Source organism: Acanthaster planci, linkage group LG02 (assembly GCF_054643075.1).
Source record: "Acanthaster planci isolate LZ-2023a linkage group LG02, COTS_SCS, whole genome shotgun sequence".
Classification (NCBI taxonomy): domain Eukaryota; kingdom Metazoa; phylum Echinodermata; class Asteroidea; order Valvatida; family Acanthasteridae; genus Acanthaster; species Acanthaster planci.
In genome coordinates, this window is record NC_141778.1 from 14,946,451 (window position 1) to 14,973,274 (window position 26,824).

The 26,824-nt window shown below is 41.8% G+C and overlaps 3 protein-coding genes and 1 long non-coding RNA gene across 5 annotated transcripts; 2 read left to right on the plus strand and 2 right to left on the minus strand.

Moving 5' to 3' along the window:
• Nucleotides 1–7,403: 7,403 nt before the first annotated feature.
• On the minus strand, nt 7,404–15,291 carry LOC110973257 (thyrotropin-releasing hormone receptor-like). Its single transcript, XM_022223950.2, has one exon. The coding sequence runs from the start codon at nt 14,706–14,708 to the stop codon at nt 13,467–13,469; it is 1,242 nt and encodes a 413-aa protein (XP_022079642.2). The 5' UTR covers nt 14,709–15,291; the 3' UTR covers nt 7,404–13,466.
• A 4,099-nt stretch (nt 15,292–19,390) lies between these two features.
• LOC110973260 (uncharacterized) lies at nt 19,391–20,295 on the plus strand. The gene is made up of 3 exons (XM_022223951.2): nt 19,391–19,519; nt 19,708–19,905; nt 20,127–20,295. The coding sequence occupies exons 1-3, from the start codon at nt 19,425–19,427 to the stop codon at nt 20,293–20,295; spliced, it is 462 nt and encodes a 153-aa protein (XP_022079643.2). The 5' UTR covers nt 19,391–19,424.
• On the minus strand, nt 20,225–26,677 carry LOC110973261 (uncharacterized). 2 transcript variants are annotated; one of them, XR_015424367.1, is made up of 4 exons: nt 26,470–26,677; nt 21,883–21,987; nt 20,737–21,011; nt 20,225–20,359 (listed from the first exon to the last, which is right to left on the minus strand). It is a non-coding gene; the product is annotated as an uncharacterized LOC110973261 (long non-coding RNA). The 2 variants fall into 2 exon arrangements; XR_002597457.2 differs by having other exon boundaries at nt 20,737–20,817; nt 26,470–26,676.
• LOC147799935 (uncharacterized) lies at nt 21,006–22,012 on the plus strand. Its single transcript, XM_087133116.1, has 3 exons — nt 21,006–21,509; nt 21,598–21,750; nt 21,876–22,012. Exons 1-2 carry the CDS (start codon nt 21,276–21,278, stop codon nt 21,685–21,687), a joined length of 324 nt encoding a protein of 107 aa, XP_086989242.1. The 5' UTR covers nt 21,006–21,275; the 3' UTR covers nt 21,688–21,750; nt 21,876–22,012.
• Nucleotides 26,678–26,824: the final 147 nt, after the last annotated feature.

Consider the following 26,824-nt stretch of genomic DNA (forward strand, 5'->3'; position numbering starts at 1 on the left):
GGTATAAGAAAATAATATTAATCAGATTTTAAAATTAGATAACTTTTCATTCCACGTTAATGCCCCCCTTAGTTTCAGGGAAAAGAGAATGATTACACAGCCACCTCTCAAATAATAAGCCGTTTCCTTGATGCAACCAACTAGGTAGCAGGTGGTGTTCGATACACGACCGCCACTAAACCACTTATACCATGTTTGACTTCAGAAAACATCCCTTTGTCAAGTCGAAGAAACAGGCGATACGAATACATCAACTCCTTTATCCATCACGAGGCTCCTGCTCAACATGCACGCAACCTAGAAGATTCAGGTCCCTGCGAGTCTGTTCACCAATTATGCAATTTGATTTCCTTGGAATTGGGGCAATTTGGAGAACTACCTCTCGTGTCGTGATTCGGTTGAAATGGTTGGAATTTCTCTTCTCCAGTGGGATAATGCCTGTATGCGCATCCTCAAAATGAACGGGAGTGTTCACTGTGTATAAAATCAGTAATAAAGTGTCGAAATGCGAACTAAAACTCCAAAGCTATCATTTGTATATGTAAAGTTCTGGAGTTTATCACTGCTGAGGTTTAAAAATGTTTGCCTTGAAATTAAACGCTAAAAATGAATGTCTAAAAAATACCAGATCAAACTCTCTCTTTCTCGTGACATTGTTATGTGCTGAGTATTTATTGAAATATATATCAAATGGTGCGCGAGGGAGACTTGTGCGCATGCCAGGCTGAGCAAGAAATGTTGGTTATATCATAGTTTTGCGGGACAAACTATTAGCAATGTGCGTTTCAAGTCAGTTTGTTCATATACATATATTATGTAGGTTTCTTGAAATAGCAACAAAAAATGGTGATACAACACCAAAACCTTTAAAAGCCGTATGCGTATCCCATTTACGCAGCATTTCTAATGATACCTGACTCCCTACATATTAATTTCCATGGTCACGGACATTTTACACAATCCATTCATTAGCCTAACGTCAGTCTGCTGTATCATATAAATCATGGGTCGAGAAAAGTAATTAAGCGGAGCTCGCTTTTAAAGCCGAGGAACGGTTCTTTACGACTCGGGATATCAACCCTGCATAGCTTGTGTGTGTCTCTCTCCCCAAAGTGGTTTTTGCTTCTACACACAGCTAATTGTATCTTCAAGTTTCAGTGAAATTATCCCCATCACCAGAACGTAATTAAAGGATCAAAGTGCAGAATGGAATATGTGCAACGTGATCAGGGTCTTTTGGTCTTGAGAGGGATGGCAAGGGACCGCTCACGTTCACGTCTTGCTGTGGTGTTTGCCAATTTGCTATTGCAGTCAACTGGAATGATGAAGGTCTCACGCGCTGCCCGGAGTTTTCTCTCTGTAATAGTCATATTTTGTCGTTCAGAGGCATTAACGGTAGCATTGAAACACGGACCATTTACTGAAATGAACTTTATGAGTCATGATGACATTACGGACACAGCCTTGTCTCATTTCATCACTTACCCTCGCTGAAAATTGAAATAATATTCAGCCTGCATCGTAATTGTTCATCGAGTGAGCTTCTCTCGCAGTGATATAGTGTACTGTCTTACTGTGAAGGCCAAAGCTATATGAGCAGCCGGTTGTCATTACTCTTTATGCATGCCTCTGTCCACACATCGATCACAACTTCCAATGCGCATACGTTATAGTGTAAACACAAATATTGCATTACATATTCTGTCCATCAGCAACATAGATCGAACCCTGGAACCAAGCTTGCCATTAGATATGTCAGAAGTTATGAAAATTTTCTCGAATTTGTTGGATTCGGCAAACTTCCATCTGCATAAAGAAATGCCGGTTTCTGAGAAAATTAGTCTCCAAACTGTTTTGTCTGTAGCTGCATTTGGGTCCTGGGACAGGTTTTCTCCTTGTCCCCCAGTGAAGTGTGGTCAGCGTCCGGCAAAACCCAAGATCAGTATGTAGCCCTTGTAATTAGTTTTATGGAAGAACCACTTATCCCATGCTGTTCTTTTCTCACGCCAGCCTGGGCAGTACCAATGTCTGTAGTCAGCATAGGAATCGCCCCTCCTGGCTCTCTATCCAGGCTCCATACGCTCGGAGACGGAAGACTGTGCACAGTGTGCCCTCTGATGCATTATATCAATTCATCCGAGTTCGGGCGTTTTTAGGCCCAGGCTTTGAATCAGCAAATATTTGCACACTTTGATCAGATCTGGCAACAAACACCATTACTTGTTTCTGTTCAAAAAGGGCAACTGCTCAGAGAAATTGGAATGCCACGTGTGATAGCTTTCCTCATTTGTCTGCTGCGCAATCAATGGTTTCCCGAGGTACTCCTTTGAACCTTTCTCTAGTCATAAAAGCATTATTAGTCTTGTAAACATCTTGATCCAAAAACAGTCGGCCAAATTAATACCCCGCTCGCGTACGAAGACTATAGACCTCTGTTTGATAAGTGGAAGCCATCGAGACGCTCTGTAGGGTCAAGAAAAAATGCAACATGCAAACAACTTTTAAAAATCAAGATGGGGAAACGTTTGAGCTAAGGTCACTTTCTCCAAATGGCAATCGGAAGGTTTCAATTCACCTGAAATGTTACAACTGGAGACAAGGTGTTTAACAAACCGTTCGTTCTTGTTCCTTGTGTTCTTTGGGATCTCCTTGATTCTTATTCTATTGTTTCTTCTTAATGTAGCTTTCTTCAGCTGTTCTCTGAAGGGTTTGCCTGCCGTATAAAGGCACATGCTGAAGAGCACCACTAATACACAGACTGTCGACTACAAATATTTGTCCCAACTTCTGTACAGATGTAGGTAATGATTGGCAACCTTTTTTTTTTTGATAAACGGTGGTGGCCCTGTGCCTCAGGCGATGGATCAGCCATCAACCTCGGTCCAAGTAAAGTCAACAAGTCTTGTCATTAAGGCGCCCTGATATTCCTGCCTGCATTTCGCCTCGCTGATTTCTCTCAACGGCTGGTCACACTCTGATTGGTCCGCCATGTCTAAATCCTTGGCCACGGGCTTGATCGCATCGTCGGCTAAAGAAACAAAAGGGCGCTGGTTTTTACTGGAGGTCAATTTTTTGTGAAAGGAAAACTCGGTACCTTTATTTCCGTATTCACCTAAGCGACACAGTCAGTCTCTCTTTTATACGTAGAAGATAGTGTGGCTCCCCTCGTATCATGGTCCCAATGCCTACAATTCCCCGAAATAATCTTTGTTTCTAATCATCCTCTGTAGTCCCCTTTAGAAGTGCGATATTTTTTAATACATTAGAAGTCTGTTAAATTTTAAATGTAATAAATGTTTTCATCTGTGAGCAATTTTGCTCACAGTTTTTTATAACTTTACCTCAAACATAGCATTCCTGTAATGCAGTAAACTGGGTCGTTTCGTTTGGGTTATTTTCCAATTAGGTCAGCATTTATAAGTGCACGCGGTAAACCTCTCGAGCCGCCTTTCTTCGATGACATATTTTACTTCTCTCTCCCTCGTTGCAGCCACAAGCTCCCCGCCGGTGGCACAAGCTTCAAAGGGTGAATTTAATAGCGCTGAAATACTACCAACGGGAGGCATGGACGCCATGCTGGCTATGAAAAGATGCAGTTAGATTAGGCCTTTGCGTAAAAGCTATATTTTAAATTATGTTTTATGATTCCTTGTGAAAACAATATCCCTTTTCAGCACCACATGGCATCTCTGTTGATAGAGAGCAGCTTCTTCCATTGCTGGCTGCTGAAATTAGAGCTTCTCCTCAATATCTTGGCAAATCACCCCTCTCTCCTGTTTTAAGTCAAAGCCGCGGCAGCGTCCGGCCTTGCTGTAAGTGAACACTGTAACAACATCGGAGTGTAAGGGGTACATACATTGTGAAATTCTCCATTTTCGAGGGCAATCCAAACGACTGGCGGCAATGTTTATTGACAGTGATCAGCACCTGCTTCGAGGGCCATTCACTGAAGCGCCTTTGTGTTTCCATAATATCTTAATCTTGTGCCAGCAACCGAGTATACCCGACTTATTAATTACGGTCTTATTGACATTTGGCACGCTCTGAAAGTTCACAAACACAAAAAATAAACTCTGCGTTTGTTGTTTGGACTCAGAGTGTCTTTTAAACTGTCACTTTCAGACTGTTTTTGATTGAGCAGCGCTCCTTGAATTGTCCGCAACATGGCCTCGAAGTGTGTTTGCGTTCGTCTGTTTGTCTCTAGCTGATGGAGCGTGGGCTAAGAAAAGACTCTTCTTCCAGAGTGTCCGATACTGTTTTTTTTTTGTTGGGCGTGAACACGGAAACAGGGAACAGGTTAATCATGGAAGGCAGGGGCGTGGTCCATTTCGTGTCGTCATTTTGGTGAAGTTTGTTCCGGTTTGAAAGACCTTGTTTCCTCTTTGAAGTACGATATTACATTTTTATTCAATGAAAAATGACCCTGTCAGGATGTACTCTTCATCCTAAGAGACGGGTGAATACTACTACGTGTTCCAAACAGGTAAACGCGTGTAGCTTTCATCTTATTTAGAGAGTTATTTGTTGTTTCCAGGGATGGATTTGCGCATAGGAGATGTTAATTAATTTTGGATTGTTTGCCCTGCCCGACATATATTGTTATCATTTAATATTGCCAACAGAAGTAGGAGTACCTGACGTTTCGATCCTAGCAGAATCTTTCTCAAAGTCAAAATGTCGTTGTTATCAGTTTCTAGTAATTTTACTCTGCCCTTATAATTGTCTCAAACAAGCCCTGTTTAAAATTTCAAAGAGGCTGATTAAATTTTGTTCCCTCAAACAACACAGCATGTTTTTGGAAAGGTAGACTTTAATATTGATGATATTGTTTTTGCTTAATCTGTAAGCCAATTTCTTTATATAAGAGCTTTGTCTACATACTGTCTGTCCAAAAACTGTGAATTTCATTTTTGTTTTCTGAAATCTAATTTTAGCCACCGACCTCCTTTTATCGCTATCGTGAGTGACAACCTCTTACCATTGCTGAATAAGCACTCCACTTTTCTCCATGAAAAGCCTGCTCGTCTCTGTAAAAAGGGGAACCTGCACTGTTCATGTTCAGAAAATATGAAATCTATCTCAATTCTGCAGTTTTGTTACCAGTGTCCTCTCTGAAGAACATTTTTTTACCCGTCTGAACCAACGCTGTCTAGTTTTCTCTAAAGGAAATCTGACCGCAAGTATCCTGCGCTTTGGAATCCGCTCTCCGCGGCTTTCAATCAAAAAGGGCCCATTTTGTAAACTTCTGAAGCACTTTTAGGAATCCCTTTTTGGTGTGTGCGACTGCAAACTATGTAAATGTAAATGTATTAAATACAGCTTGCACTTAATCAGTGGAATCAGTGGATATCAATAATGTTATATATGATCCCAGGTAATCAGCCGGCGGAAAGCCTGTCTAGAAAATGATTTCTCTCAGCTGTTAAGAATTCTGTACCAAATGTGTACCATCTGCCGCCAGAAAATATGGTACACCAAGGAGACCTGTCTTTCCCACATCTACTTCCTTTCAGTTTCAGATGCCTTGCTCTTTCTAACTGGATCTGGAACAGCAAATACTTGATATACAGGCCATAGCGATCACCTGTGCTATTCTGTCTGAAATTATGAGCATTGGTGTGGAATTGTGGGTGTCGCCATGATTTTTCTTGGAAAAATTGGTGTGGAATTGTGGGTGTCGCCATGATTTTTCTTGGGGGCATTCACTAGCAGCAAACTACAAACCATAAAGGTACCTGCGGAAGCGCAGTGTGGTTTTTCTAACCAACGAAAGAAAAAACAGGATTGTGGTCGTTTTTAATTATTATTAAGTGACCGCCACTGCTGACTACATACACACACTTGTATCTGAACGTCAAAGATGCACCATACAAAAGTAGTTACACAATAAACTGACTTAAACTACTAATCGAAAGGCACAATAAGAAAAAAACGCCCATTGAAATTCCAGATGAATTTCTGCATCTGATGGCCACGTCTCATCGTACACATCCGTTCGTGTGGAATCGACCTGAGTGTCCCCTGGTGATCTAGGTCACTTATTTTGCCTTCTCGTTTGGTTTTTATAGCCCACTAAAATTCCACCCCGTTCTGATGTAGGACAGGAGCGACCAGTTGATTGCGGCGGATCCGTGTAAAAATGAGGAATATAAATGGGTTGGCAAGCCAATCGACTCATCTCACAAATTGGTATACCACCAGTCCACTCTTAATAATTTGGGGTGGTACACTTTTCTCCTGTTAAAATGATGAGAACACACATTAGGGGCACTTGGTGAAAAGAGAAAAGTAGATCGTAACCTGCTTTCCCTTCCTGACGAGCAAGTCATGGATTCGCATCATGACAGCTTCGCTGTTACATCTCCTTTGTCAAGATGCATTAAAGCTTTGTGTGTGTGTGAGTTTGTTTCTGCATTCAATTGGGGACCTTGAACAATAGAGGACAATAAGGTCCCCGATTGACAACTGTGTACAAAACATATGGGTGGTCTTGTAAAAAAGTTAAAGTACAAACAAAAGAGGAACAATAGGGGGTCCCCAGTTGCAGGCAAATACACATGTGTGTGTGTGAAACGTTTGGCTATTGTGTGTGAGAACATTGCATCGCAGAGTCTGCTTGTGATCACGTATCAAGAAACAGTGCTGTAGTTGAGACCTAAAATCACGAGACCGAGACTCAAGTCCGAGATTGAGACCGATAAAGCAACAGTTACTCTAGACCTTTTTCACCCTCGTGACTAAAAGTAAACAGTGCCACCACATGTGGACCACCTTGGCCACGGTGATCGCATATATTCCTACGGGCAGCTTCAACCACGTGCAAGCGCACGTTCGAACGCTGCATGTTTGACTAGTTTGTCTTGAATAGGTAGATTACCATCACATTACCATCACAACACATCATAGGTCCAGCATGATCGTGACATCACTGGAAAAGGTCTAAAGGATAGGATATGATGGGATTGAATTGGACAGGATAACGCCGGGAAGTCCGGGAAGGTTGTCCATGCAGTTAATGTTACTTATATAAGCCACATACTTCGTTTAATACCGCGGTAAGAAGTCATTTATGAGACTTGATTAATCCTCGTAACACGCGTATAACAACAGAGCCTTCATAAAAAACTCTGGGAGATTCAAAGAATTTGGTTTTCAACGATATGTTTTAATAAAATATGGTTATTATAGAATGATACAGTCTTACGAAATGAGCCACATTTTCATTCTGTTTTCTTCAGTAAATAACTTTGGCCCAGTATCCCGTTCTTATGAATCGGCTGGGGGCCCAGTGTTCCGTTCTAATGAATTGGTTTATTTCCAAGGTCTTGTTTTATCCAAAGATTTTCTTCACCTTGCGTCACAAATTTGCATGATTATAATTTATAATGATTCAAAATTACACATTTTACATTAATCACACGATTTAATTCTTGTCACACACACACAAACAGTATATGCGTTCAGTTGTCAGAAAGATCAACACTTACAAATTGCATCATAAATTTACAAGGGATATACGACTACATGTTTGCAGAAATACGAAATTATTGACACACTGAAGTCACGTCGCTGCAGTCCAACAGACGTAACCATTTATAGCTAGTTTTAGATAAAGAGATATAGAGCACTACGTACGTATCGAACTTTATATGGGAATATTTGGTCGTGCCTTCTATGAAAATTAGAACAAGGTGTGCCAAGTACTCCTTGTGGATGTCTTTATAAAAAAGTTATGACGCAAACAAGAAGCATTATCCAGATATCCGATAGAGTAAACAACTCGACACTGCTAGACAACATATTTATAAACAATCATATTTTGCTCCTTATAGATGACACCTATATACACATGGTGCCTGTTTTTGTACAAGTTTACTATGAGAAACAAAGTGCTGTGTGTCATTTCACGGAGACGTGGTTTTGAATCACTTGTTTCAACGGAGACACGTCTGCATCCACATAATGTAAATCGTGATCCCGTTACACCCACTTAGTCTGTCCAGAATTGCCTGTATGTCTCGTCAGGGCTACGTTGTCTTAGCTGTGAAAATCCTTACTGATGCTGTGCTGTCTGAGTTGTTGGCCGGATTTCGATGTTCGGGTTTGGCATGGTCAGTTTGAGAGTCAGTCGGCGGTAGACAGTCGTGTTTTAGATTGTCGCCAGCTTGTCGGTTCGAAGTTATCGGGCAGTGATGTCAAGCAAACTAAACGACGGGCGTATGGGGACCAGCGTCAGGTGTTTGTTGTCGGAAATTACTCCCTGTAATTTCGGATAAATGTCGCAATTTAGCGGAGCTGCTCTGCCTTGCGTGCATATTTAACATATCAAAAGCATCAAACCGTAGGCAATCAATATTCGTTCAGGATGTTGCGCCATCTTAAAGTTATCGTTCGGGGCGGGGTGTTGGTTAAAGGTCGGGTCTGTAGAAGATTAAACCTTTGAAATAATATCCTTCATGAAACTGAAACCAAGTTGATATTTTTCGGAAGGATTTGGACATTTCGCTTCTTTTGAATACTGTATATAGAGTTCACCTAGAGCAAAGAAAAATATTTATAATGTCATGACTAAGGCCTGTTTATTGAGCGGTATCGAAAAGCGGTAACGGAATGCGGTACGCCCTGCGGTATTTTACACTTAGACACAAGGAAGAAACCCGCTCACTGTTCACTAACTACACGACGACAAGAGTGTCACACTGACTGTGCAATAACAATCATGCTTCCTGGGAAGAATCGAAGGCAAGGAGCTGTTCAACCGTATCGGCCCGAACGTGATGTTAGGCCGTGTCCGAATTACTTGGCTATGGCTTGAAATTACACACGACTCTTCGAGAACTCTGTGGCCACTACCATAGACTCGTGCATCATATCAGCCCACAGCCAACAAGTGATTCGGACAGGGCCTTATACCTAACAACGCACTGTAACTGGGCATTTGCGTATACAATCTGACCAGTTTGGGTCCGGATAAATTGTGTTGTTTTCTTGCCTAACTAGCCAGAATGCGCAGTCTCAGAGCGGTATCCTTGAAAATCGGTCTACTGTGTAAATGAAGCGGTTTATCCCGCGATCGGCTTTTAACAGAAAAGCATATGCTCTAGTTTTTTTGACCGCGCGGAATTCCGCTAAACCTCGTGTGTAAAATTAATGGGCCTTTATACGGTTCAAACTTGGGATAGAATTTTTGTTTCGGGTTTTGTTTTTATTCCATATGTCACAGCCGGTAACGGTCACTAACAGGTCTCCATCACCCCTTTAAAATTCAGAGTGCCTTCAGCTGGAGCACAGTGTTTTCACAGATCATATAAGCTGGGCTGGATTATCGTTGGCGATTGAAAGTTCACATTTGTGCAATCTTTTCTGCAGTATTTCTTTTGTGCAGTCTTTTTCCAATCGCTGCGGTGTGTCAAGCTCGCAAGCTGAGCATTAACGCTCATGTATTTAATCGTTGGAGCTTTAAACGCTTAATTGTTCTTTTCCTTTTTATTTTGGACGTTCATTGAAAACAGGGCACAGCGAAACTCGATCCATCGTGAATTGTCCATAAACGCACTACAGTTTAGTAACTGGGCATTTGCGTATACAATTTGACCAATTTGGGTCCGGATAAATTGTGTTGTGTTCTTGCCAATGAACACAAGGGTTGGTGGAGGGCTTTTAACAACGTCATTAAGTGGACTGGCGAGAAATAAGGACCATGCTGTGTTTCATACACTCGTTTTCGACCAAGAATTCCGTCGCCCGCGAAGTGCTGTTATTCAATCGGAGACGTAATTTAGACGGAGTCATCTATCATTTCGTTGTTATTGGGCGCTGTATCGATGTGAACAAAATATTTGTGGCGATTTCTCCTCGAAGAGAGTTTCCGCGAGGCAGATAAGAAAAAATTTGCGTGTGCCAGAAGCTTTAGACAAAACTGCACGGAAAGTCTAGCCCCTTCGGGGTAAATAGTCTTTGCATCGTCATTGATTTTCCTGCAGTGACATTACTTCGTCTGTATGTCAGCCATACATGTCCGGGCTGTCAGTGAAAGTATAGCCGTCATTTTGTTGAGAGGTATTCGAACAATATGGAATGATTTACAGAGGTTTCCATACCTCAATGACTGCGTGCTAATTGCGTCTCTTGCAATTTTCCCCAATTTGTCATCATCCAATTTCACTCCTTTTATATTAAATTTTTGAATGTTAGCTCCGAAATCTGGTGGGAGGTGGAAGTAAAATGAAGAAAAAGGATTTTGCGTTTTGATGGAAAGGCACTAAGAGCAGTTGCGGGATGATAACGAGCGATCCTCTAGTTTCATCTCAGATTGTCCTAACCTTTTGCTGAGCAACGGGACCCGGTCAATATCGATGCAAACACCTCCAAGGAACTTTGATCTCAAGCAAGCGTTCAGCCCCTCGAAATGCGACCGTCACGGTGTTAAGAATTCCCAGTGACACGAGGCAAAACTGCACGAGGTTGTGGTTGGAGAGGGTAAGACCAACCCTTGGTGTTGAAGGGGAAATCAGGCCGTCAGAACGGGCTCCATTTTGAGATGGGTAAAAGGACGAATGGTGGGAAGTGGAGAGGAATATCGCACGTGTCGACGTCCGTGCTTTTCTCCCCTTTTATTCTTCACACGGCGAGCCATTTTATTATCGGGTACCCATAACTGGGTTAGCATTGACACCCTTCGTCTGAAGCGCGCATTTAGTTTTGCATTTACCATTTATCATGCGCGGACATGAAAAGAACGAAAGTGTAAAATGTTATCCATAAACCAACTTCTATTTATTCATTGCAATCCAATAATTTGCCAAATGGGCAAACCTGGCAGCGTATGATGAAGGCCCTATGTTAAGGAGAACAAATTAGTTCTCAGTCGAGACAGCATCGCTTACTGTTGACGCCAAAGGCGTAGAAGTAGATACGAGGGTACCATTTTTCATTATATATGTTGTTGAAATGCGCTAATAATAATACCGGAGCCCAGATTTCTACCACGGTTGAGCTTGAAGCAAGGAAGGGAGGAAATGTGAAACGTGAATTTTGCACACTCAGTTTGCAAAAAGAAAAACCCCTTAAGAATGTTGGGGCTATACGCGCCTAACCAAAGTAAGCGAGATAAACATCTTTCGCCAAAGTGTAGCGTCGGTCACTTGACATTTAAGTAACACCAATTTGTCCTCCGCTAAAACGAAAAAGGTTTCCGAGTCTCAACGGTTATCTTTATAACGCCACGTACGAAGGCAATAAACTGCCCAGTTGACATTTTAGGTTGAGCTGGGAAGCAATGATATCGGATCGAACTCTGTACATTTGTCTTGGAATATCCTGAAAGGGTCTTCACTCCCTCGTCAAACATTACTTTAAGCATATCAAGTCATTTTGACGTCATTATTTTATCAGTTTTTTGATGGATTGGTGATGCTTGTGGCTTGTTTCGTTGGCATTGTACATGTGATCAACTTAATTTTGTTTAAAACCCGGAGGTTCAAAAGTGAAAAACGTGGCTAAATTTGAAACAAAGATTTCTGAAAGAAGATGGGCTTGTAAATTTTGATTCGATGGTCGTTGATGGGTTTTGTTTACAAGGACTTTTCCGACAAAATTGTGAAATCGTATCCGATAGACTTGCTAAAGCTTTCTATCTCATGCTTGATTGCTAATGTTAATTTAAAAAAAAGGTCAGCAGATTTAATGTAGAACATAGGCTTTGGGAGACCTGAGTATAGTTTTTGAAAATGTTCTTTTGTCCTTAGTTACATTAATTGTTGCCAATCGTCGTTGACATACTGGTCTACGTCATTCACATTATTTCTCTGTGGAAATGTTGAAGTCATTGTCACTGTCGGGTCGTGTCAGCTGTGAAAAGGCAGACAATTAAAATCCCCAACATTTCTTTGATACACTCCCCTTCTAGAAGGATCGGTCATTGTTTTGTATTCGCTAACCTTCCGAATGATTAATAAGTTTGTATCTCTCTTGCCTCACGTGAACTATGCGAAGTCTACAAGTATGGTCGACTTTGTGTGGCAAGGCTTACGGCTTGCAGGATGTAAAATAATCGTTTTATCTTAATTATGAATAATTTGTCTGAGCCAGTACAGCGCCCATGTCAAAGCACTCTAGGCCATGTAATGTACGAGGTGTTGTCCGTATAAATTCAATTATCGTGCACTGAGTAGTCTGAGCTTAATTCGACTTGGCCTAAGTGAGAGGAACTTCACTAGATTGTCAGAGAAAGATGAATTGAGTATTAAGGAGGGTACTGTTACGCACGAGGTTGAATAATATGATTTGAAGGGAGGTTCATTTTGCAGCGCGGGCCTTCTGATATCACAACATGACTATATTATCCTAATGGCCAACTGTTTCTAGGTGTACGTGAAAGCAGTGTTCACCATTATACTAGCCATTGCGTGACTTTGATATGGTGATGTGTATTGATATTAATGGCGGTTTATTGCATCTAAATTCTTTTCAAAGCGTGTAACAAGCACGAAAATTCAGCTTCACCTCTCAGAAAGGTCATAAAAGTTAATATAAAGAGATTGTAAAGTCTTATGGACCTCTGAAAATTTGGTTTTGGATCCGCAGACTAACGTACGTGGTCTGTATGGCTGCAGACTGTATACAGTCATTCTCAACGGTTAAAAGGAAGTCATGGGAATTGTCGTTTGTGGTAATAAAGTACAACAGTCACACAAGGGTTGCACTTCATTTTCACTGGTTTCTTGTCATGTTATTAAAAACTAAAGGAATACGAGCTGCAAAGAAGTCTGTAGCCAGCAAACCAGCAAACCCAAAATAAGGCTCGTAACCTAAACTAAATTAAAGATTTGTACTTTTTGTGCAAAACTTACCATAGAAAGCCACTTGGTCCAAAAGCACCATTATTTAAATCTTGTCTTTCATCACATACAAGTAATAATCATTTAATATCTTTTGCACCCTCACCTTGCTTCACATTTCACAGATCGGGTGGGTATTCCTTGAGTTCGAAAGCCCGTGGTTAGCAGTATTTATAGTTAGTGAGCAGTACTACAGGGCTGCTCTGAAGAGGCAGACCTCACGTACACGCACGTCCAAATGACCTCCGACGGGCTTCATTTTCGGGGCATCCGCTATACCGAATTGGCTCATTCATGGTATTTTTTTTTCGGCAAGGGTTTTATAATACAACATGGTGTGCATTACGAAACAATCTAGGCTCTATATGTTAGTAGTGTAGTGCAAGTTTTCGTGAGTTCACGAGTCAAATCAATCAAATCTCAAATCATGTGGCTGTTACTTTGTCATTGTTTATCACACATAGTATTCGTGTTCAGACTTTCGATTTGACTCGTGGTAGTATTGGGAGTGGTGATGGATTTTGCCCATAACCATGTGATATTTACTAATATTAGGCTATATTTAGTCACTTCTTTAATTCTTACAATGTTTGAGTGGCATTTTTCAAGTAGCATTTGACACCCTAATTACATTCTTGATTCGTGTATTTTTGATGTAACTCCACACTGTACGGTAACGGTGCTACCATGGACAGAGTTTTCGATTCTCTGACGTTGGCGAGGCCGGCATTGTGTCGGCATGAAGGTGATTTTAAAGGACTCCCTGTACCTACTGCTCAGGGCCGTATAAATCACTGGATTCACAACAGCGTTGATGTAGGACAGTACCCTAGCCACTGCGACCAGAGGGCCCCTCACCTCTACGGTAAGGATGAAGTTATGATCCCGCAACATTCCGATGAGCTGAAATAGCGACATGATCTCGAAAGGCGCGAGGAGAGCGAACAGGGTTATGCCGTTGACGACGAGCATCCGAGCGATTTGGTTCCGCGTGGACGAGTCCCCGCCGCTGCAGCGGTGGTTCGAATGGAGGTGCCTGCGGTTCATGGACTTGTCAAGCCCCTTGATGATTCGCTGGTAGAAGAACACATTGATGGTGAGCGAGATGAAGAAGGGTATCGTCTGGGCTCCGTAGGAGTACTTGTCTACCCAGTCGAACACCGGATAATACAGGTATCGTTGCGTTGGCCAAGTGTCGTACGGGGGCCCGTCGGGCCAGGTTATACATTCAACGATTTCCACGGCAAGACTTAAGGACAGGGTTGCCGACATCAAACTGGATGCCAGACAGGAGGCAGCCAAGAGTTTGAAGATCCTGAGCTTTGTATCTCGTTTGCGATGGGGTCTGCAGACGCCGTTGTACCGCTCCCAAGATACCAACGTGATGAAACAGAGGGTGGCGAAGTAGGACGTGTTGATGATGAACTGAGTGAGTAGGCAGCCTGAGAGTCCGAGGGGGGTGTCGTCGCCATAAATGGGGGAGGAGACGTAGCACACGATTTTACTACCAATAGCGAATACCAGGAAAAGCACATCGGACACGGCAAGACCCACCAGATAGCAGTTGGTGACTGTCCTCATGCGGGGAACACGTATCACCACGTAGATGAAGGCAAAGTTGTTGATGACTCCCAGCGCCATGATGAGGGGCAAGCAGACCGAGACGAAGAGCACCTGGCCCTGACTGTAGGTGTTCCGCTCCAATTCCTCCTCGGACGTGTAGTTCTCGAAGAATTGGCAGACGTCGCCGTCAGTTTCTTCCAATGATCCGGCGGGGGCGGCCGTGTCGTGAAACGTGACGTTGCTGTTATCCTCCCAAACGAGGGTGCCCATAGTGGAGTCAGGTATGTCGAGTGGTAATAGAATCATTGGAGCTGCCAGGCTCGTACCAAGAAAGCTGGAATATATTAAGTCTAAGAATGAAAAGTCCTGGAAATCAAGGATGGTTTAGGTGGTCGAGTGGTTAATACGTTTGCACTAGTAAGCAGAAGGTCGTGGGTTGGAGTCCCACCCGACTACGCTTGTGGGTTTTTTCACAAGCCTTCGGGCCATACGCTGAGCATTCAGTGTTGAAATACACGTCGGGCAGGCCAAACAAAAATCCAACATTAGCCCTGGAAGTCATTTGAGATTACGTTGATGATGATCCCTAGGAGAGGGGCGGCGTAGAAGGCATTTCTTGAAAGAACTTGCGGATTTTAAGATAACTGTGTTTCATTCATGGCGCGACAGGCATTGTTCCTCAGCAACGTCTGTGGCGAATCGTCACAACAATGCGTCTGTACCCTCAAGCAACCACGCTGTGCCCCTCGTCTGTCCCATCTTGTCCACTGCTGGATCTAAACGAAACCGTCATTGGTGAATCCTGTCGGAGTGCCTATCGCCTCACGCAGTTGTAATATCATTGCACCAACTGGAAATCCAGTTCCTGTCTTGCCCCTTGTTTACGGCATCGCGTCGGTAAATGTACGTTGTTGGAGCATCATGTACACTCGGGCCGTGTGTGCCGAATCATACGACGCCGCTCTCTTAATTGACGGCCTAGTGTTCCACGGATTTGCCGTTTCTGTGCACGCGTGCGCACGTCATCTCATAGTGCCGGCTTACTTCCGACCTTACCGTTATTACAGTTAACCAATTGCATTATATGTGCTTTCATTCCACTGCCAACATCATATGGCAACAATAAATTGATTTCGTACAGGGCGTCGAAATCATATCTGTGAATAATTTCAAAAAAAGAAAATGTCGTGCTTTCTACGATTTTGTGATAAATATTTTCATGTCATTTTCTAGTGGTTCTGCTGACAAGCCTTGCCTTTTAAGACAAAGTAACAAGTAGAGAGAAATTTGGAATATCATTTTTCTGCAGTAGTAGTATGGTAAGAGATTGGTTTACTTTTTTTCCGAGGTGGTGCAGAGGATATTTTTGTCTTCTGTTGGTATATTATTGCAAATGGAAGGGCAAGTAGCATCGGGTTATTTTTTATCTTTGTTATCCCCATTTGAAAGATACCTATTTCGATATTCCTTGGTGCACAGTCTTTTGATGCAACGAGTCAATGGTTTTGAAGTGCATGTGCTGCATAAAGGAAGTTGTACTTAATTGAAACACAGGACTCTTATATAGGCAAAACACCTACAGTTCGGCTCTAATTGTTGGTGTTTGTCCCGTTGATCTCTCGTACTTAATCTGAAGCTTATTGCATTCATTTCAGTATGAAGATATCAAGCTTTGCTATAGCATTATTACTTTTTCCATGGAAACGCAAATCCCTTTAAGGTGAATGATTACTGTGTGAAAGTTAAAGGAAACAGAAAGCATCGACGATTCGCGCTCAGTTGTCATGACCCCGGGCCATCAGGTGAACAATGCATGAGAGCTCAAAGAAATTCGAATTCACCAGCACTCTCGAATATACCTTTTTCACCCACGTGACTGGATTGCACTAAATGTAAACAATACCCACCACTTGTGGACCGCCTTGGTCACAGTGATCGCATATAGACCTTTTTTCCTGTGATGTTACAATGGTGCTGGACCGCCTTAAGCTGTGATTGTATGAGTGGATAGTGTTGCGATACTAATCTACTTATTCAAGATAAACTAGTCAAGCTTGCAGTGTTCGCACAAGCGCTTGCACGTGGTTGAAGCTGCCCGTGGGAATATGTGCGATCTCCGTGGCCAAGGCGATCCATACGTGGTGTTGCTGTTTACATTTAAGCATAATCCTGTCACGTGGGTGAAATATTCCTATGGACAGCTTCAACAACGTGCAAGCGCACGTGCGAACGCTGCATGCTTGACTAGTTTAATTATCTTGAATAAGTAGATTACAATCACAACAATATGCACTCATTGCCATCACAACACATCGCGGTCCAGCACGATTCTAACTCAGGAAAAAGGGCACAGGGTACCCGAGTTAGTCATCACTTTGTCTGAATCAACTGGCTACGACCGGGAGTAACGAACGCATTTGTACGACCTGAGTGACTGCAACCGCTAGCCATGTCAGGACTTCCTTAAGGCAGTCCCACTCACAGACATATAAACGCATAGACCGCCAGGTCCTATTCAAAACTACAGGGTTTTTTTCGTGATCTGCGCGGCGCCCGATTAAAATCACAGCTATGGGCAAATTCAACCATCAGTATAGGGAATTTACGCACAGTTGGAGAATTTCAGCCATAAAATTCTGTGATGCCATTTACTTAAGCTGGCCCATAGGGATTCAAAACAATGTGGTTGCAACATTTGAAAAGAAGAGATAACAGTTCCGAAGAGCAAAAATGTGAACATTTTTGAAAGCATATGTAGCCTAAACAAATACAGGCAATGTAAGTGCGTTGCACGTAATGCGCACTGAAAGCGCTGTCAACTGCATTAGGCGCAACGTTTACAGACTAATCCGATTAGACGCCATAACTGCGGTGGCGCTGCACTCACACACACATTCTTCAGCTTGACGCGCGCGTGCATATGGCAAATCACGACACCCTATTGGTCGAAGAGGCATGTAACGCGCGCGTACCACCTGTCCACGAGCGTTGTGCCCCCGCAGTAATGGCTTCTAATTCTGCTGGTCGAATTACACTATACGCGCAAGACTGGCAGTCTATGCGTTTATATGTCTGTGGTCCCGCTCGCATAGCGCGCACGCAATGAAAGTACCTGCAGACGTTTGTTTCTTATTTGCCAACTCCAATTGTGTGTGTGACACCACACGACATGGCGCTGCACATGAACGGAAAAAAAACGAACATGTTTTGTCGAAGCTTTTGTCAAAATTAGACTGTCGATCAAAAGGTTTTACAATCATTTGGGGCATAAGTTGCTGAATTGTAATGTTTCCCTTAAAGAAATAACAAGGAAGGAATTATTCCCACATGGTTTGTTTTGTGGATTTTTCCGTGACAATATCATCGTGAGCGGCGATGATTTGGACATGAAAACAATTCTCGAAACAAAGTAGGCCTAATTCTGCCTCGTCAGGGTAAACTGTCAAAGTGTGTTGGGTGGATAAATAACAAACTTAAACAGAAAGTATTGTTTCTTTATTAGGCCACCATTCTAAGCTTAATTCTAGACCCTGGAAGTGGAAATAGCCTCATATTTTTCGCGCTTCACGAAGATTTCTGACTTATAGATCGCTGGTTTACGGCCACTGACGTGCCAACGCGAAGCACGGGTACCAGCCGGCCTGGTGTAAAGGGCGCGCTACGCAAACGGTTGTGTACTCCCTGTACAGTTGTTAGGGGATTTGCTGTGAGAAAACCGTATATTGGTAGTTAATGTGAATTAAAATATCATTCAACATGAGTTTTCGATTTCTGTAGAATTTGTACAGGAAGGCTGCATCCAGGTCAAAAAATCCAAAACAAAACCAGTCCCCTGCAGCCATGTTCGAAAAGAGATCTTCGCTGTGTTTCAAGTGAGTACGTGGAACGACACACCTGACCAGCATCCAGCCTTCATTTGTCAGAGATGATGCACCACGAAGATCCGCCATTTTACAGGAGGTACTCGAGACACAGATGTAAATAACCGTCTACTAAGACAGAAAATCCAGTCTGAGTGGCCTTCACACAAGAGAACCGGCACATGCTTTGTGTCCGAGCTTTTGAGTGAGCAGCGATGCAAAATTTTGCACACCATGATGGAGCATGGAGTGAGCCAATCCAGCAAGTTCCAGTTAGTTTGGACTTAATCCACAACGGGAGAGGGCAGCATTTTCATATGTTGTATCCATTTTGAGCAAACCATGTATTCAGACCCCCTGTGAACACAATTTTTGTGCAGTCTATCTCCCTGACTTCGTACTTTCAGCATACATTCAAGCGTGGTATATCAACTTTGACGTGTCCAGTGTGCAAGGCTGACAAAAAGTATGAACAAATCACAGAGAGTCCCCTGTTTCTGACTATGCAACGCGACAACCTGCTGGTTACACACGTATTTGTAGCAAGTGCCTAAAAATTGGAAAACTGGAAGAGGTCATCAGTCATGTATGCGGTCAAATTAATCCACGCATCCCAAACTTTACAATTGTCTAGGCAGCACAAATTCAATTGAATGAGTCTGAAACTTCAACAAATTGCAACAGCTGCAAAAGTGCTGAAAGACCTGGCCAACTGCCACAAGCATGGAGACCCCATACCGAAAATTGTTGAAGACGTTTCTGACGAGTGGACTTTGCTCACCCTAAAACTTGACAATCGTGTAACTGTAATAACAAACCGGTGGTCGGGTAAGATTTTCATCAAGGATAAACTTCAACTTTATTTTAGAACCAATCTAAATCATTTAAAACATGCTTGTAAAATAACAGTGAAGCTTCACAACTGCATATTTGATGATCATTTAAATAGTGAATTTAACAAGCACAGGACCTAATTGCATAAATACTAAAAACAGTAAATCAATTCATTAGTTATAATGCATTATCATAACAAAGGGAGATGTATCTTTTAAATTTTTTATAGGTAGACATGTATCAAACTGGCCAATGCAATTTACTATCTTTTAAACAGCCTACATGTATACCAGTGACATTGAAGAAGTCAGCTCTATCCCCTGATGGTATGGAATCCACGAAGGCTCATCCCTTATCAGCAGAAACTTCCCTCATGATGCGAGACTGCAAACTGGCTTGGACTCAGCTTAGGAAATTAAGAGGGTACAGTATGAGATAACAGTGGTGGGAATCCAATCAGTGATACTATACATGTTGTTAAAATTGCATCTTCATTCCTAAAGACTTTTAGGGGGATGTTGGGGGCAAGCCAAAAAGTTATCATTTACTGTTGCAGAATTCAGTTGTAGTAGAAGCAATCTCAATTTGTCCAGCATTTTCATTATTTACAGGTACCTGAATGACCCAAGATGTCCGCCATCAGAAAGAGCTTTGAGGACTAAACAGAAGCACCTTCTAAAGGACTACCTTCAAGGGGAAATGGCTGAACTCCTTTTTACCAGTGATAAGGCGGATGGAGTAAACGACCTATCTGCTTTTGTTGGGGACCTCACAGAGATGGCATTGGATTATTTGGATCGACACCAACGGTAAGAGGTTAGTGGTTGTGCACAAGCGTGAAAAAAATGTCTTCCAATTAAAATCAGCAAAGAGACACCTGGTGTCTGCTTTCTAAAGGGAAAACAAAGTAGAACGTTTGCCAGCGTATAACCTTTCCAAAAACAGATAGATTAACATGATATGATAAAATGTGCATTATTCAAGGCTCTTCAATGTCTCTTCCAAGGCTCTTCAATGTGTCTTCCAACAGAAATGGTACTCTGACGCGGCATAAGGGAGTTATTCCGGAGGACGAAGTATGGACAAAAGTCGGGTGGGATAAGGGTGGTTCTTCCTTTAAAATGGCGTTCCAAATTGTCAACTTTGAGCACCCAAATTCCCTTCGAAACACTGTGGTGTTTGCCTACTTTGAGGCTTAAGACTCCCTGGCGAACATCCAACAGAACCTTCCTCCAACCTTCCAACAGATTGCAAAACTGGGATCTGCAAAGGGGCATGCAGTAAGCTGGTTTTAATTTCTATAAAAATTGTGGCACATTGAAACTTCACTATTATACACAGCACTTACTTACATACACACAGCTCTATTTTCATTTCAAAACAAGAAAATACTGTGTGCGTTTAAAATTGTCTTCTATCCTTGGTAACATTACCCAACAATATGTAAAATAGACAGTCGCTAATTTTTGGTTTTGAATTGGCATTTTTTCATTCATTCTTTAGACACCAGTCAATTTGCTTGTTTGGCTTCGGTTACTATGAATTACTGACCAAGTTGTATGGCATATGTGAGTGCAATGGTAAGTTTAAGCAAGAAAGAGTGAAGCATTGGTAAGCCAAGCAATATTATATTAACCGACCTTATTCAACGTACATATTCACGCACGTCAAGATTTCATTTTGACGTGCTAGTTCACTTCCGCCGTTTGACAGCAGCTTGTCTGCAGAACAGAAACCGTAGAATCAGGAAATCTTTAAATGTTAATTGAAAAGGTTGACTTTTTTATTTTGCCCAGTTCGCCACTGCTGTTTGTACTGTACAGCCAGCAAAGCACAAATGAATGAGTCTTGGTCGGAGAGAGATGCATATCCATCACGCACAATCGAATCGATTGAAGCCAACTACCATCACTTCCTGCGAGATGAAGGAAACCACCATCGTGCTAAGGATGTTTCTTGTAGCATTTTTCACCGTCCTCTTATGCCGATTTATATCGACCATGCAAGTTATTGGAAGTAACATTCTACAAAATGTTCAAGTGCATGTAATTTTTTCTTTTTTAATTTTAAAATGTTTGCTTTTCTACATAGTTCATCCTGCCAACACTGCATATTTCGCTTGGTGTCTTAAGAAATTGTTCGATGCATTTGAAAGTGCTTGCAGTTATTTCAGCTTCGTATGGCAACAGAGAAACGAGAGCAGAAGACCAACTTTGACGATCGCATCTTTAATAAAATAGAGCAACAACAACAACATATCCGGAAAGGTTTCGAGAAGAAGCGATTAGAGCTGAGTGATGCTGAAGATGAACTACCCCTACATGTGCTTCGGACTACAAAAGAAGACATGGATGGAGCTTTCCCTGACATAACGAACAAAGCCTTCCGACTTCAAAATGAAATATCAAGATTGGTAAAGAAAAATCTGTACCCTGAAAATGACTTCCCCCAAATTACCATGTTTCACACTAACATGTTAATACATGTCTATAATTCAACAGGAAAAAGAGGCTGAAATGGTGCAACTTCCATTTGCCACTGGACCTATTTATATTGCAAGCCCTCTGGACACCATCCTACAGCAACATTGAGTGCAGGGGCAAGCTTACCATGGAAAAGCTTTCGTTGGAAATCATGTCCACAAGTGCTGCGAGGTAAGAAGTGGTTTTCTTATTAAACTTTTGATATGTATTAGCCTGTTCTATGATGCTATTAAATGCAGCATAATGTTACATGAACTGCATGAAAAACACCATCTGTTTTGTTTTTATTATAAAAGCACTCACCGCTGTTCCCCTTGAGGTGGCGACGTGAAGCTGCTCAAATTGGACTAAACTTCAAGGAGCTCTTCATAAAGTTTGCAGATGTTCACAAGGGAATAAACCACAGCTCTGCAGTAACCCAACAGCAAATAAACTGCATTGATATGTACACAGATCAAAGCTGATTCACCCGAACAAATGCAGAAAGTCTTACCTCATAAATTTTCTGCTTTCACTATGTATTTGGAAACATTAAACATTCCTTATTGGTTTACAATTTACTCTGTTTACAGAGACAAGTATAAGGGACTTCATGGCTACTTAAAGACAGCTTTTCCCAGATCAAATTACTCTGAAGTCGGAAGGAACCTTCCGATACCTATACCTATACCGATATACTTGTAGTTCAGTTTATTACTGTCAGTTGTTCCTTGCCAAACTGGCAAAGACGCATGAACGTGCATGCTCTTGTACATGTACACGTACTTGAAATACAAATGTCAAACTCTGCAGCATGTTGATGGAGGCCAATGTTCTACTTGGATTTACTGTATAAATACATGTACACTTATTCTTAATTACTATAGTAGTTAATACACTCATGTGTACATGTACCACAGTTGCATATGAAGCAGTGTTTTCCCGTGATGCATTATGCATTTATGCGTGTCAAAATGAGCACTTGTTGGTAAAAAGTAATAGCGTACGTGCAGTCATGTCCTATTTTTATTGCCAGACGTCGTCATGGCAGAGTTTACACCATTACGTGTAAGCCAGCCATACTGGTTTACACTATCAGAACACAACTCGCTTCTCTTAGAATGTCATAGCATGTAACACAAATTGTTCAGAAATCTGAAACTTGGGATTATTATGCGTTACAAGGGAAAACTTTTTTTTCAGCATGACGTATCTGGTGCGTATCGTAAGTCCGACACCTCATAGGTAGAAAGCCTCAAAAGCCCGAATTTTCGGACTTCAGAGACGTCGGAATAATGAGGCGTCGGATTTATGGGCACTTTTTCTCTGCCCCATAGTTCCGATGTCTCAAAGGTCCGACGCGTCATAAATCCGACGTCGGACCAACGAGGTGTCAGACTTCACATGAGGCGTCAGCGTGATTGACTGTGAAACATGGAGGAGTGCGGGCCCGCGCGACGCGTCGCTCGCGAGCGAGATTCAGCTTTGTTCCCAACTCGTGCCCACGGTACTGACCCTGTTAGGAAAACTAAATCAAGCAGATTACCTTTAGGTTTTTGCATGCTTTGCAGCATTAACCAGAAACATGGCAATTTAAGCTATTAGCTTTGTCTGGACCGGTTTACTAAATCAATATTTACAAAAGAGAAACACAAAGTACAAAATGTCATAAACCAAACAGATAAAATGCCATTTTGATCTGAACCAGGCGGCCTTTAACCAAATTATCAAATCCCACAAAACTGGCCACGTTATTCTTCACCTTAGTTGGTTCCTGGCTGTTAGGTATGTCTATTTGTACGATTATTTTAGGGTACCAGTTTAGCCTAGCAGTCTCTATAAAAACGCGGCAGGCGTGACTCGCCCTCTCTTCCCGGCCCGCCAGGTGGTCGACCTGAGCAGACCAGTATTCCTGAGAACATAGTTTGTAACTAAGCGTGGGCAACAAGCCCTGTACTCGAGTACGAGTTTGGAATAGTAATGTAAATAATTGAGACATAAATCACCTAACTGATGTCTAATCACAGAGCCATAGTGGAAATAAGTCAGTTGTTCATGATTGTCTATTTTGAATCTTGAGAAGATCAGTAATTCATACACACTGTAATTTCTTACAGGAAATAGAAATAGAAAATTTTTTATAAATTTTACTAAAAACCCTTGAGATGCCTCTTTGGGTTTCAATTAACGTCATTTTAAATTTTTGTTCTGCATTTTTAACCCATATTTTCATGCTTTATTCGTTTTTAAGCTAATACATATTTGCATATTTATGAGCCGAACTATGATGTCAGGAAAGGCACTGAATCTCAATGTTGCACTGATTTATAAAAAAAAAAATTATAATTTTTTTAACCACTGCTATGGCAAAATTTCATTTCTTTGGCAACTATTGTTGTGTAAGTATATGGCAATAATCCAGCAAAAATCCCTTTCACAGAAACGTTCCCAGATAGTAAATGTGGGGTTCGCAATTTGAACATGAAAACATGGAAGCTGAACCATGTCTTCCTTGATTTACATCAAAGCAAAAGCGCCCTCACTTGTCCATAAATACTAGGTCAATTTTTAATGTTTGAAAAAGTGCACCGTTCAGTTCAAAACAAAAAAGATGTCTTCAAGAAAAAGAAAACAGTCTTCATACGTGGAAGAAGAGTACAGAGATACACAAAAAGTGATTCTAAGAAAAATTCATCTCCTGGATCCTTAACGTTGCTGTGCCGCGGAGAATAGTTGGAACGTAGGAAAAACACCTTTGTGAAGGTACACGTGCTTGTGAATAAAGAAGTGTGGTCCTGTATCAACTGTATCTGTCCCCTTGTTACTGTCCCCATTCGTCGATGCTGATGTTATGCTGCGGGCCAGGCGGTAAACTGCCGCCAAAACGACTCGGCGTCACCGGACTTCTAAGGCTAGACCCCTCGCTGACGTAGGCTGGCATGACCGGGTAGCAGACTCCAAAAAACGAGACTGCCACGGCATTGTCGCTGCAACTGACTACACAAGCATGCCTCTCTCGGGGTTTTGCGTCAACGTACAGACGCCCATCACGATTGTATTCGAATATCAGCAAAAACAAGAAGGAATCTTGTGCTCAGTCATTTACATAAACAGAAACTCCGTTGAAATTAAGGTCCAACGTTCAGCCACTGAATGACACAAAACAGGGCTAAAGACTGGTTCCGAATGACTGAACTTCAAATGTCATGGATAGGTCCAGATATACCAGAGTGTGTAAGTCACTTCATGGAAATAAAACTGCGTTTTCTATACGTTTCCCGAAGTGACCCATCGCAATGCGTTAGTCTATGATATAATGTTGAATTTCGGAGAGGTAGGTCAAAATATTTACCCAAATTAATTTAATTAGCTTTTCAGAGCACCTATAAGTTTGAAATTTTCAGAAAACTAAGATTCATCATGCATAACAAGAATATGCTAAAAACTCAAATTCGTCAGAACTTGAGATAGGTCAGATCGTGGTAGGGTAGACGAATTATTAATCATTACTTCTGCTGTTGTTCCTATCAAAAAGAACTGAATCAGTGTTTTCAGCGTGAATACTAAACTTCTGATTTAGTCTTAGTGCAGAGAATACGGGCAATTCACAATAGTGTGCCTCTAATAGTCTACATTGCGTTGGTCAATCACAGCGAGCGAAATCTGTCGACCCTTTCCAAACGCGCATTGGGTCGACAGATTTCACGCACTGAGACTGGTCAACGCGTCGCAACCTCTTGGGAGCACACTCTTATGAAACGCTTGCATTGCCATCAGTATTGGCTGTTTCTAATCATAACGCATCTTAACTTTTTTTTATAGTGTCTCCAACCAGTAATCCATTAAAAATGGCCGACATTATTGATGGATGGAGTTTATAAACGATAATGTATCACCTTTTGACGGATAGTGCAAGAAAAAAATTTCTATATGATGAAGTATGACCAATTGGCAGAAAATGTATCAGACGATAATAATCACAAACCGCAAACCGAACGTTTATGGATCGTTAATGTGCCAAACGTGACAAATATATTTAAAAAAAATATTTGCCTTTGTTTAGATCACATTTCCTTTGATAGTTTGTCAGACGCAACTTTGGGGGGCGGGAGAATAATGCATGCATTGCGCCCTATGGGGTCAGAAGTAAAACAGTCACCCAGAAACAGTCATAGCCAGGCTTTTAAATAATCAAGTATGATGTTTTTCTTCTGTACTTGCTGCCAATGTCGCTGTTAATTTTGTAATGACAGACCATCTATTAAGGATGTTACCGATTGAGGGCGCTCTTATTGGTGACGATTCGCAGCAAGTTTTATCAGTCACGCAGAAGCAGCCATTTTGAAGTTCGAATTTGGAAGCAAGATCCGATATTCTTTGATATTTTGAAGTTATTTTAAGACATAATTGAAGTGATCTGACATGTTTGCAGATTTGAGAGATTTGGATAACTGTGTAGAGGAGCCATTCTGGTTTTGTACGTTACTTATAATAATCTTGTTTATCTGAAAGTTCGTCTTGTTCATGAAGTTACGTTACCGGCATTCATTGTGCCACATGGACAAATTCCCTTCGTGATTGGACGTACTTCAAGGTATCGTTTATTATATTGTTCATCTTGCAACGCATTTAGAACTATGTTTGTGTAAGCCCGGCCATCTAAGTGTCTTTGGGCTGGTACAGCAAATTAGCAGAGAAATCCTACCATTGCAGTGTGCAACTTAGGAGGCCAGAATCGTGAGAATTATCTTATCCAGGCATTTTCACGTTTAAGATGTATGATGTGACAAGTCTAACCTGGTGAATCGAGATTACTCACAGTAATAAAGTGGTGTGTGTCTATTCAAGTGCACGGTGCACACACGTACAAATGTACGTGTACACACATCAAAAATATTACGACTTACTTACCAAATTAACGTATGCGGATTCAATCGACTCGCCGACGTACCTGGTTCGGTACACGTACAAAACGAACAAGTCATGTTGCTTTAAGTTAAGCTTTAAGCTTGGCTGGCCGGCTTATGGCGCACAAACCCAGTCCTGGTTTTACTGGTAGCCTGTTCAGGCCATACACCTAGCGCACGTATTTCGAGGGTTCCTTTTCAGTACGATGATATATTCACACTCTTAAAAAAATTATAAACGTGGGGTGGCGCTCTTCAATACACGAATGTTACGTCAAACCAGTATTTCGGAGCTATCGGGACAATTTTCTTTTCAGACGTTTTTTTCCCTACAGCTCCTGTGGACCATTTGGAATATA